The 13871-nt window shown below is 38.3% G+C and overlaps 1 protein-coding gene and 1 long non-coding RNA gene across 4 annotated transcripts in view; one reads left to right on the top strand and one right to left on the bottom strand.

Annotated features, from left to right (window-relative positions):
- Nucleotides 1–1939: 1939 nt before the first annotated feature.
- LOC106090971 (uncharacterized) overlaps nt 1940–13871 on the bottom strand; it is a 16307-nt gene continuing 4375 nt past the window's right edge. The window contains exons 2-5 of one of the 3 annotated variants that reach the window (XM_013257341.2): nt 2586–3026; nt 2422–2510; nt 2221–2344; nt 1940–2139 (exon numbers count right to left, since the gene is read on the bottom strand). In XM_013257341.2, the coding sequence (XP_013112795.2) occupies nt 1988–2139; nt 2221–2344; nt 2422–2510; nt 2586–2949 (729 nt within the window). In that variant the 5' untranslated portion in view covers nt 2950–3026 and the 3' untranslated portion in view covers nt 1940–1987. Of the gene's footprint in view, nt 2140–2220; nt 2345–2421; nt 2511–2585; nt 3027–12679; nt 12857–13871 lie in introns of those variants that run through there. The other 2 variants (XM_059369480.1, XM_013257342.2) reach the window with 2 other exon arrangements.
- Nucleotides 7598–8116, top strand: LOC106090973 (uncharacterized). Its single transcript, XR_001221925.2, has 2 exons — nt 7598–7716; nt 7781–8116. It is a non-coding gene; the product is annotated as an uncharacterized LOC106090973 (long non-coding RNA).

Here is a 13871-nt window from a genome sequence, read left to right as displayed (position 1 = left end):
TGAGAACTTGTCTGATTTAGCGGAGAGCATTCGCAAGTTGTTGGGCTTTTTAAAGCTATCTGGATGGTTCATCGGTAGGAACTAGGAGGCGTCTTCCTTCTCCTGTTCCTGTGGTATCATAATGGACGAAAACGTCTAAGTGAGTCTGACTGCCACTTTAACCTAACCTAACCTATGGTCACCTCGATTATCCGACGATGCGTATGTCAGGATGGTATTGAATACGCTTTGGTAGTGTCTTTTGACAATCTTAGGATTTGGTCCACACATAGAGCCTAGAGCTCTTAGACCCCTTGCAATATTTTTATACCCTCCACCAAAGGATGGGGGTTTACTACGAAATATGCGCCTAGGACCCCATAAAGTATACAAATTCTTGATCGTCATGACATTATAAGTCGATCTAGCCTTGTCCCGCCGTCTGTCCATCCGTTCGTCCGTCCGTACGTCTGTCTGTCAAAAGCACGCTAACTTTCGAAAGAGTAAAGCTAGGCGCTTTTCCGATTTGGCTGTAATTTTGCACATTTCGTTTTAGTATAACTTCCAAAAACTGTACTTAGTATGGTCTACATCAGTCCATAACCTGATAACGAGATGTTTGGGTATTACTTTCAACAACTATGCTAAGTATGGTTTAAATCGGTTCATAACCTGATAAAGATCCCATATAAGCCGATCTCCCGATTAGACTTCTTGAGTTTCTAGAAGGCGCAATTCTTATCCGATTTGGCTGAAATTTTGCACATATCGTTGAGGTAAAACTTTCGGTAACTATGCTAAGTATGGTTCAAATCGGTTCATAATCTGATATAGCTGTCATATTAACCGATCGCCCGATTTAACTTCTTGACCCTTTACAAGCCGCAATTTTTGTCCGATTTGCCTGAAACTTTGCATGTGGTTTTCTGTTATGACTTCCAATAACTGTGTTAAGTACGGTCCAAATCGGTTCATAATCTGATAAAGCTCCCATATAAACCGATCTCCTGATTTAACTTCTTGAGCCCCTGGAAGCCGCAATTTTTGTCCGATTTGGCTGAAATTTTGCACAGAGTGTTTTGTTATGACTTTCAACAATTGTAACTAGTACGGACCGAATCAGTCTATAACCTGATATAGCTCCCATATAAAACGATCTCGCGATTTCACTTCTTGAGCCTCTGGAAGTCGCAATTTTTGACCGATTTGGCTAATATTTTGCACGTAGTGTTTTGTTATGACTTTCGACAAGTGTGCTAAGTATGGTCTAAATCTGTCTTCAACCTGATATAGCTGCCATATAAACCGATCTCCCAATTTGACACTTTCAGCCACTGGAGGGCGCAATTTTTACTCGATTAACCTGAAATTTCGGAGGAGTTTTTTTTCTATGACTTTTAACAGCCATGGCAAGGGCGGTCCATTTCGGTCAATAACTTGATGTTGCTCATATATATATTGAAAAAATCATTCAAAGAACTTGACAAATGCTATTTATGGTGGAGGGTATGTAAGATTCGACCCGGCCTAACTTAGCACGCTTTTACTTGTTATGATGCATTTCCACTCCATCCCGGTCCATCATACTACCACCGTAATACCCAATTGAATTTTTGCAGCATGTGAAAAATGTTAAGATTTCTATTTTTAGCCTATGGCTATTCCTATAGAGAACATTTGGATCCCTTCCCTATAGGAGTGGATTTTACTTCTTATGATGCATTTCCTCTCCATCCCGGTCCATCATACTACCACCGTATTACCCAATTGCATTTTTTTGCAGCATTTGAAAAATGTTAAGATTTCTATTTTTAGCCTTTGGCTCTTCCTATAGAGAAAATTTGGATCCCTGCCCTATAGAAATGGCGTTTGATATAACTTTCGAATTGTCTCAAATTATAATTTTTCTAAACACACCAGTAATTCTCAATATGCATATAAATTTTAAATAATGTTTTAACTTTATTCATAAATTCGTTTTCATCTAAAATTGTTCGGCACTCAACGTTTAAACTTCCACAGGTGCTGTGGCGGTTTGATGGTGGACAAATTCCGTTGTGCTAAAACTGAGTTGAGTGGGTTGTTGTTGTGGCTTACATTTGGCACAACGAATCGCTTTGTATTGCTTATAGATGGGATACCACATGGCAGCAACGTACACTGAAGCAGTTACATAATAAAACATTTTTCCAATTAGATCAAACAAAGATCGAGTGTGGCATTTGCTTGAATTATACTTACAAAATACGACGAATATGGTGGCTTCTTCTATTTCCGATTCGTCGTCGATAAACAAGACAATGCTCTCCACAAAGACGTAAAGGAAGGAAACGACAAGCCAAGGCAATATTAATTTGTGCATTTTCTGAGAAATAAAAGAGAGACAAAGAAGGACTTTGTTGCAATTCACTCCAGAAAATCCATATTGATTGATTTCCATACCATTTTAAGGCCCACATACAAGAAGACTGAAGCAATGGCCACAGCAATACTACTAACCAAATCAATGGTACATTCAGCTATGTCTTCACCTATGTATGAAGGTGAAGGAAATGTTAAAGTTTTCTCCATATATACACAGATTAATATGAAGTTTAGATACTTACGTGACATGACTTTCAAATTTTCCCCATCTAATGTGGTGTTGTCAGGATCGACCACCTTTTCGCTGGACTTATCTTCGGCATCATTAGTAGTTTCCTCATCGAAATTATACAGGCCCATCAAACCGCCCATGTAGTACAGCGATAAACATGTATAGACAAAAATGAAAAATCGTGCTACAAATAAAGGCCACTTTGAACAAGCCATTTTGTTAGTGCTTTCAGTGCGAATAAATTTTGCAAAATGAGCTAAATTCAAAAATTGTTTTCCATTTAAATCTTTTTTGATTGAACATTGGTACTTTGAATTCTGCAATTCGTACATTCCAAATGCTGATAATACATACATCATACATGCATCATACATTTGTCATAATGTTGGTGATTTGATTCCCCCGTGATAACCATACCAAGGTGTTATCTCTTTTGGGGCCAGCCCAAAAACTAAAACCAAAAATAATAAAAAATTCTTTTAGAAACAATTTTAGGAATAAAAACCAGCAAGGAAAGGCAAAAGTCGGGCGGTGCCGACTTTCTATTACTCTACACCTACCCTATAGGTACAAAATGGGAGCTATATTTAAATCCGAATCAATTTTGATGGACCTCGGCGGATGTTTTCAGATGGCTTATTAAAGAATCCATATCGAATTACGAGCAAATATGTAATAACTACGGTTGACAAATGACAACATTATGGCAAATTACCCAAAATCTGTCTGACATATATATGGGAGCTACATCTAAATCTGAACTGATGTTGACCAAACTTCTTAGATATTGTGGTAGCCATCGTTATGCACAACTTTGGCTACATTGGTCAATAAATTCGCTAACAGTGGCTCTAGGAGTGAAAATCGGGCGATATATACATATATGAGAGCTATATTTAAATCGGTATCGATTTTTATGAAATTCACCAATAATGTCGAGAGTCAAGAGGAAATCCTTCCTGCCAAATTTCGAGAGAATCGGTTAAGAAATTACCATTTTATTGCAATATTACTGCAAATCGGGCGAACATATATATGGGAGCTATACCTAAATCTGAACCGATTTCGAGCAAACTTCTCATATATTGTAGAAGATGTCGACGAAAGGGTTGTACAAAATTTTGGCTATATTGGTCAATAAATTCGCTTGCAGCGGCTCTAGGAGTGAAAATCGGCCGATATATATATATATGGGAGCTATATCTAAATCTGAACCGATTTCTATGAAATTCACCAGTTATATTGAGAGAAAATCCTTCCTGCCAAATTTCGAGAGAATCGGTTAACAAATGACCATTTTATTGCAATATTACTGCAAATCGGACGAACATATATATGGGAGCTATACCTAAATCTGAACCGCTTTCGAGCAAACTTCTCAGATACTGTGGAAGTTGTCGAGGAAAGCGTTGTACAAAGTTTTGGGTAGATTGGTGAATAAATTCGCTTGCAGCGGCTCTAGGAGTGAAAATCGGGCGATATATATATATATGGGAGCTATATCTAAATCTGAACCGATTTCTTTGAAATTCACCAGTTGTATCGAAAGTCGAGAGAAATTCTTCCTGCCAAATTTCGAGAGAATCGGTTGACAAATGACCATTTTATTGCAATATTACTCCAAATCGGACGAACATATACATGGGAGCTTTACCTAAATCTGAACCGATTTCGAGCAAACTTTTTAGATATTGTGGAAGTTGTCGAGGAAAGCGTTGTACAAAGTTTTGGGAAGATTGGTCAATAAATTCGCTTGCAGCGGCTCTAGGAGTGAAAATCGGGCGATATATATATATGAGAGCAATATCTACATCTGAGCCGATTTCTATGAAATTCACCAGTAACGTCGAGAGTCATAAGAAAGTCCTTTCTGCTAAATTTCGAGAGAATCGGTTAACAAATGACCATTTTATTGCAATATTACTGCAAATCGGACGAACATATATATGGTAGCTATATCCAAATCTGAACCCGATTTTTTCCAATTTCAATAGACTTCGTCTCTAGGCCGAAAAATATGCCTGTACCAAATATTAAAACGATCGAATGAAAACTGCGAACTGTAGTTTGTACACATATTAACATGGACAGACAGAGAGAAGACAGACAGACAGGCAGACGGACATAGGTAAATCGAATCAGAAAGCGATTCTGAGTCAATCGGTATACTTATCAATGGGTCCATCTTACTTCCTACTGGGTGTTACAAACAAATGCACTAAGTTATAATACCTTGTACCGCAGTAGTGGTGTAGGGTATAAAAATTAGTTTATTATGCCCTAAATATGTACAAACAAGTAAAAAGGCGAACTTTGGATACCCACCACCTCGGATATATATGTAAACCACCTTTCATCATAATCCGATGAAAGATACATAATTTATGCTCCCATAGTAGCTATATCGAAATATGGTCCGATTTGATAAAAATTCGGCACGGACATTGAGTGGTCTAATAAGTACAACTCATTGTTCGATTTTGTAAAACAACATATTGGTCATTTTGGTAGCTATATCGAAATATAGACCCATCTGAACTATATACGACACGGTTGTTGAAAAGGCTAATATAAGTCCCTGCGACAAATTTCAGCGAAATCTGATTACAAATGCGCATTTTATGGTGCCAAGACTTTAAATCGAGAGATCGGTCTATATGGCAGCTATATCCAAATCTGAACCGATCAAATTGAAGAGGGGTGTTAAAGGGCCTAACACAACCCACTGTCCCAAATTTCGGCGACATTGGACAATAAATACGCCTTTTATGGGCCAAAACCTTAAAACGAGAGATCGATCCAAATCTGAAGCAATCTGGACCAAATTCCAGAAATATGTCGAAGGGGCTAACACAACTCACCGTCCCAAATTTTGGCAAAATCGGATAATGAATGGGTCTTTTATGGGTCCAAAACCTTAAATCGAGAGATCATTCTATATATGGCAGCTATATCCAAATCTGGACCGATCTGGGCCAAATTGAAGAAGGATATCGAAGAGCCTAGCACAACTCACTGTTTCCAATTTTGGCAAAATCGGATAATAAATGGTCCCAAGAGCTTAGTAGACCATGAATCTGATATCAACATTCGGGACCAACTGTCTAGGGGACGTCCCACCACCATAACAAACCCCAAATAGGACGTATTTTCTCACCATGACAATTTGGGTCTTAAAGAGAGTGGAGCTCGCTATTGATAGTTTTTAGGGCCCATACCTCTTAAATGAAAGGTATTTGAGATTAGAAAACGAATTTGATATCCAATTCTCAGTCCAATGGCAATGTGGGGTTCAAATAAATGATATTTGAGAGTATTTTACGATGCTGATAATTTTTAGGCCTAAGAGCTTCTGGGTATCAAATGACAGGTATTGGGGAGTTGAGCGCAAAATGTATACCCACTTTCGGGACCAATTTTCTGGAGGTCTACCCCTTTCCCATATGGGGCTCAAATAAAGGTATTTGGGGGTAGAATACGAATCTGATATCCAAATGTGTGACCATGTATTTGGTGCACCGCCCCTTCCTAAAAGAGTACAAATTTACCGACCATGGTAATATGTGGCTTAAATGTAAGGTATTTGAGATTGGAAAACTAATTTCATAAACAATTGTTGGAGCCAAGTGTTTGGGGGCGCTTCATCCCATAAACTCCCCTTAAACCAATGGCAATATGAGGTTTAAATAAATGGTATTTGAGAGTAGAGCCAGATGGTGATATATTTTTCAGGGTTATGTGTCTGGGGAACCAGCCCATCCTCCTAAACACCTCTAAATCCGACATATATATTTACCGACCATTGCAATATAGAGCTCAAATGAATGGTATTTGGGAGTAGAGCATGAAATTGATACTGACTTTAGGAACCACGTTTTTGGGTTTCACACTACACCCTTAACCCACCAATCACCATCCTGGGTGCCTTCCCACTCCCAAAATCCCCATGAGAATATCGGGCTCAAATAAAATCTTTTAAGAATGGCCCTAAACCCTCCGAGCGAATTCTTAGACCAATTAAAATTATATGGATTCAGATAAAGGCAGTTATATTGTTATACTGTTAGTCAAACGATATACCACTTTTTGGAGCATGGCAATTTATTAAAAGCTCTTGAAATGCCTGCAAATTATTGGGTTGCCCAAAAAGTGATTGCGGATTTTTTAAAAGAAAGTAAATGCATTTTTAATAAAACTTAGAATGAACTTTAATCAAATATACTTTTTTTACACTTTTTTCTAAAGCAAGCTAAAAGTAACAGCTGATAACTGACAGAAGAAAGAATGCAATTACAGAGTCACAAGCTGTGAAAAAATTTGTCAACGCAGTCTATATGAAAAATCCGCAATTACTTTTTGGGCAACCCAATTATATTCTGGAATAAGGATAATTTTGTTCCATAAAAGGTAAAAGAAGGCGCAGCGGAGCGGCCCGGGTTCAGCTAATTTGTTAAAAATTTTCATATTCTTTGATACCCTGTTATAGCGACACTATGGTGTTATCGCCACTTTTGACAGCCGAAGACCGAGACGCTTGGAAATCTATTCTGAGTTGTATTGTATTTATTCGAATTCGGCTAATGGAACAAATGTTCTGCTCGTATTTAAAAATTTTTTTCTCATTGAGCACTTAAATATGGCTGGCTCAAAGTGGACCTTATTTGTCGCGGGACTCTTCATTTTTGTCTATTCCTTTGCTGCTCTCTACTACATAGGAAATTTGTTCAGGCTATACAATTATATTGGAGAACCGGAAAAAATCACATCATACAGGGAAAAATGAAAGATTTAATAAGAAAACTAGGGAAAATATTCCTTATTTTCATTGATATTTTACATAGATGAAGAAATAGCTGAGTATACCACCGTAATAGTTATGTATGCAGCTGTGGCAATTGCATCTATCTTCTTGTATGTGGGCTTAAGAAGGGTATGTTGCAAATCAATCAATGATAGGAAACATTGCCCAATGATTTTGATTAAAAAATTATTATCTCTCTCTCGCTTATTTCTTAAGAAAATTCACACATTGATTGCGCCTTGGCTCTTCATTTCCATCCTACATATATTGCTGCAAAGTCTTGTCATATTTTTCGAAGCAGATACCATATTGGAAGATTTCTCAATTGTTATTCCATTTTGTAAGTATCAATGCAATCTCTAGAATCAGTTTGATGGAAAATGTCTTTTATTTGCTTTTTTTAGTATTTGTTGCTGGTATGTGGTATCCTATCTTCAAACATTACAAAGCAATTCGTTTTACCAAATGCAATAAACAACAACTCACTACTAGATTTAGCCATCTTCAACAAGACGCAACACCTGTTGATGGTTAAATTAAGGGACAAAATGAGGAATACATTAACATCAAAGATCAGTACGAATAAAAAACAATTTGCAAATATGTGCTGAGTGCCCCAAGTTGGACACCATTGAATTATACCTACTCACCTTAGGATGGGGGTATACTAATCTAGTCATTTCGTTTGTAACACCTTGAAATATTGATCTAGCACCCCATAAAGTATATATATTCTTGATCTTATCGAAATTCTGATTCGAACTAGCCATGTCCGTAAGTGTGCCGAAATCACGATAGTGGTCAAACGCGTAGAGCTAGCCGCAGTAGGTGAACTTTTGAAGCGCCGTTTACCTACAGTATATACTCAATGCATGACACGCGGTTTAAATCCCCAACTTTTGCCAATGGCTCTGTTGCAGGTGTATAAGGCAAGAGTTGCCCTTTTTTCTCTTTACAAAATGTTGGATTTGTAGTTCAATTTGCTGTCCAGCTAAACATCTAGGTATTTTGCGCTTTCTCCTCCCAAGGAGACAGGTTCCACTGTAGGGAACTTGTATCTCCTACTGAACATAACAAGTTCTGTCTAGCACGGATTTATACCTAGACCACTTTCGGTAGCCCACTTCGCTGTTGCACATAGAGCTCCCTGAAGTTTACCTCTTAGAGTGCTGGGAAACTTTCCCCTAACCTCCAAAGGTTACATCGGATGAAAGATATATATGGGAGCTATATCGTATTTTAACAAATTTCGATAAAATGTTGCACGGATACTTAGGTTAGGTTGAAAAGGGGGTGCAGATATTAATCCGCCCCATGCCACTATGAACATACACTTAAGCCAGTAATTGGCTTGTTGTGCGCTCTAAAAACTAAAAAGTAAGCCCTAAAAAGAAAATTGTAAGTTAGGAATTCCGTGCTACTTAAAAAATCCTTAATTGTTTTCAATGCCACTCCCCCAAGTTGGTTCACGTCTGATATTGTCTCCACCTAAGTACCGGTATCTGTTGGACGCGAAAGCCGGGCAATGACAAAGGAAATGCTCCAACGTCTCATCATCTTCCCCACATGTCCTACACATGCTACCACTTGCCGCACCGATTTTACATAAGTGAGCTCGTAGTCCTACGTGTCCCGCTATGATACCAATAGCTATACTGACCTCCTTCTTGCTTCCTTTCAGTAATAGGCTCGTCTTCTCACGATCTGGATACCCCCATAGGATTTTCGCCGTCCTACCGACCGTTTCGCTGTTACACAATGTTGAATGAGCATTCGTCGCCCAATGCCTTAACTTGGACTGCGTCAAGGGGTGCACGCATACTTGGAAGTCAAATAAAAAGTTTTATGCAAAATTTTGTAAAGATATGACCAAAATAGTGACTTCCACAGCTTCAAAAGCCCACATCGGATGAAAGATATATATAGGAGATATATCTAAATATAAGAAGGCCACTGTAGCGCAGAGGTTTATTACGCTGAACGCCTGGGTTCAAATCCTGGGAGGACCATCAGAAAAATTTTCAGCGGTGGTTATCCCCTCCTAATGCTGGCGACATTTGTTAGGTACTTTGCCATGTAAAAACTTCTCCCCAAAGAGGTGTCGCTCTGCGGTACGCCGTTCGGACTCGCCTATAAAAAGGAGGTATCATTGAGCTTAAAATTGAATCGGACAGCATTCATTGGTTTGTGAGAAGTATGCCCCAGTTCCTTAGTAGAATGGTCATGGCCAAAATTTTCAATTTTGCATTTTTCATTTCATTTCGAAGCTCATTTGTTTGTGCGTCGCAAGAGCTACCAATGCATCCAGAAAGTCACAGTTTGCTGTGGTTTATGGTCTGGTGGCATCATTGGACCGTACTTCTTCAAAGATGATGAGAATCGTAACGTAACTGTGAATTGTGAACGCAACCGTGAGATGATATCCAAATTTTTTGCACAAAAGGTAAAAACTTGTGTAACATGCGGTTTCAACAAGACGGTGCCACATGCCACACAGCTCGCGTAACAATGGACTTATCGAGAGGTAGGTTCGGTGAACATTTTATTTCACGTTCGGGACCGGTCAATTGGCCCCTAGATCGTGCGATTAGACGCCTTTAGACTATTTTTTTGTGGGGCTATGTTAAAGCTCATGTCTATACAGACAAGCCCGCTTCAATTGACGCATTGGAAGACAACGTTGAAGCATTTATTCATGAGATAGCGGCGGAAATGTTGCAAAGAATATGCCAAAATTGGACTAAGCGGATGGACCATTTGAGGTGCAGTTACGCTCAACATTTGCATGAATTAATCTTCAAGCTTTAAATTATATGCACTGTACTATCGATTCAAATAAAGATTTCATGCATTTCCTATAGCTCCTAAAAATTACCGTTTATATTTGGGTAAATGCAAACTTTCCCATGAACATTCCATTATGAACTTCTCACATATCAATGAGTGCTGTCCGATTCTAGTTTAAGCGCAATGATAAGGGACCTCCTTTTTATCGCCGAGTCCGAGCGACATCCCGCAGTGCGACACCTCTTTAGGGAAAAATTTTTATATGGCATAGTACCCCACAAATGTCGCCAACATTAGGAGAGCATAACCACCGCTGAAAATGTTTGAAGGTCACAGACGGGCATGCTTACGTCTGCGCTATGGTGGCCTCCATATATGCTGCCAAATTAGCCGATCTAAGTTCTTGGGCCCACAATAAGCGCATTAATTACTCAATTTCGCCGAAATATGGCACAGTTAGCTGTATTAGGCTCTCCAACATCCATGCTCTAAATGGTCCAGATCATCAGTCAAATATACCGATCTCCCGAATTAGGGTCTTGGGCCCTTAAAAAGCCTCATTTATTATCCGATTTCTCCGAAATGTGGTACAATATGTTGTGTCTCACCCCGTGCCTACGTCCCTGATGGGAGTTATATCTTGAATCGGACAGCACTCATAGATTTGAGAGAAGTATGCCCCAGTTCCTTAATGGAATGCACATGGGCAAATTTGCATTTTGCATATCTAAATCTTAACTGATTTTGATAAAATTTTGCATACATATGTTAAGATATAAAAGGAAAAAACCCACACAAAAGTTGGTAAAGATCAGACTAAAATTGTGGCTACTACAGCATATGTTGCAGATCGGACTCTATTTAGATATAGCTGCCATATGTACTGATCTTCCAATTTATGGTCTTAATCCGATAACAAGCGGATTTGTTGCTCGAATTCGCTGAAACTTGTGACTTGCATAAGAGTTCTCGGGACCTGAATCAAATATGATCCAGCTCCCATTTGCATGTTACTATGGATGTGGTAGTGGAGTATTTGTAAAAGAGGATGGTTAATTTATCCATGGTGATGGGTATCCAAAGTTCGGTCGTGCCTAACACGTTTTTATTAGTTTTTGTTCAATTTTCTCCTGCAAGGTGTCAGAGGGTATTTAGGATACAGCCCAACGGAACATAACGCATTTTTGTACCCTCCACCATAGGATGGTGGTATACTAATTTCATCATTCTGATTGTAACTCATCGAAATATTGCTCTGAAACCCCATAAAGTATATATTCTTGATCGTCATACAATTTTAAGTCGATCTAGCCATGTTCGTCCGTCTATCTGTCGTCTAACACGCTAACTTTCGAAGCAATAAAGCTAGCCACTTGAAATTTTGCACGAACACTTCTCATTAGTGTAGGTCGGTTGGGATTGTAAATGGGTCATATTGGTCTATGTTTTGATGAAGCTGTCACATAAACCGATCTGGGGTCTTAACTTCTTCAGCCTCTATAGGGCGAAACTCTAATCCGATTTGGCTGAAATTTCGCAAGAGGTGTTTTGTTATGACTTCCAATAACTGTGCTAAGTACGGTTCGATACGGTCTATAACCTGATATAGTTGCCATATAAACCGATCTTGAATCTTAACTTCCTGATCTACTAGAGAGCGCAATTCTTATCCTATTTGGCTAAAATTTTCCAAGAGGTGTTTTGTTATGACTTCCAACAACTGTGCTAAATATGGTTCTAATTGGTCTATAACTTGATATATTGGGTTGCCCAAAAAGTAATTGCGGATTTTTTAAAAGAAAGTAAATGCATTTTTAATAAAACTTTGAGTGAACTTTAATCAAATATACTTTTTTTCTAAAGCAAGCTAAAAGTAACAGCTGATAACTGACAGAAGAAAGAATGTAATTACAGAGTCACAAGCTGTGAAAAAATTTGTCAACGCCGACTATATGAAAAATCCGCAATTACTTTTTGGGCAACCCAATAGATGCCCTATAAACCGTTCTGGGATCTTGATTGTTGAGCATCTAGAGGTCGCAATTATTAACCGATTTGGCTGAAATTTAGTACAACGACTTCTCTCATGAACTTCAACATACGTGCCAATTATGGTGTGAATCGGTCTATAGCCTGATACAGCTCCCATATAAACCGATCTCCCTATTTTACTTCTTGAGTCCCTTAAGGGCGCAATTTTTATTCGAATTGGCTGTAATTTTACACAACGACTTCTATTATGATCTCCAATATTCACTTCAATTATGGACGATAACTTGATATTATATTTCCAATATCATAGCAATTCTTTCTTTTTATCATATGTTTGCCTAAAGAGAGATACCGGGAAAAGAACCGACAAATTCGATCCATGGTGGAGGGTACATAAGATTCGAGCCGGCCGAACTTAGCACGCTTTTACTTGTTTGGTCTACAGTACAACATTAATAGCTCTAGAACTTAATTTTAAAGGTTCACAATTTTATTTTGAAGTTTAAGATTTCAGAGTTAACAACATATGCTTCAGACTCATACATCTATGGGTGCAGTGGCTGGCTGCTTAGTGTGATGAACATATTCTGTTGTCTGATGGCAAATTCTGGCCATAGGAGAACCGCTTGATGCTGATTGCTCAGGAAAGCGTAAACGTTTATATTCCTTGTAGATGGGATACCAAAAGACGGTAATGGACACTGAAAGAAACCAAGTGAGAATGATTATACCACGGGAGGGGGCATTCCTTATGTTCCACTTAAATGTAAACATCTACATAAAATGAGAATCGAAAGTTTTCAAAGCAAGAAGATTGAGTCCCTGGTCTGAAAAGTTTTAAACTACTAGCAGAGGCTGCAGTACTTACAAGTTAATACTAAAATTGAACCAGTCTCCACTTTTGAGCCACTGATAACGTATAGGCACAAATTCTCAACAAAAATAACTATCATGGTGACAATCAGCCAGGCAAGGACATATTGGTAGTATTTCTACAATGAAAAACAAAAAATTGTACGGACTGCTTAAATTTCTCGATTTCTGCTAGCAGCCATAAAACCTGCCATTACAACTTTAAAGGCACATCTTAGATGCATGTAAGGCTTGCCAAATATTACACACAGCTGCATCGTACCTTCTTAAGACCAACCCACAGGAAGATTGAAGCAATACATGCGCAAAAGTCAACAAGTGCGAATATTATATAGCAGACTGAAAACCTATCTTGAAGAAACAATAAAAAATGCGATATTATTGTGATATCGAAAAAACCACTTTGCTTAATTTTGTGAGTTTATATTTACTAAAGCCATTCAGAAATATTATATCATCCCAAAATTCGTTATCAGGATCCTCTTTATTGGCTGCATCAGATATTCCATGGGGTAGCATATAAAGATCAAGTGCAAACCATAATGCAAATAGGAATGAAATTAAAAATGACAAAATGGAAAACCCGGCGACAAACAAGGACCATTTGGGGCAAGCCATTTTATTCAAAATACCGAGGCTGCTAATCAGTATGTACTGATAAATGTCCAAAATAAACTAAATGAAATTTGATTTTTCTCTACCCAAATACTATCGACAAGTCTTTTGCAAAAACACACAAAATAATCAGTCAAATTTTGACCCCTTCGGTGATAGAAACATAAGGCTATCTGTCACCCACCAATAACTACACGCAAAAAAATTAAACGTTTGGGACAATTATAG

Source organism: Stomoxys calcitrans, chromosome 5 (genome assembly GCF_963082655.1).
Source record: "Stomoxys calcitrans chromosome 5, idStoCalc2.1, whole genome shotgun sequence".
Taxonomy (NCBI): domain Eukaryota; kingdom Metazoa; phylum Arthropoda; class Insecta; order Diptera; family Muscidae; genus Stomoxys; species Stomoxys calcitrans.
This window is presented reverse-complemented; position numbering and strand designations above follow the sequence as displayed.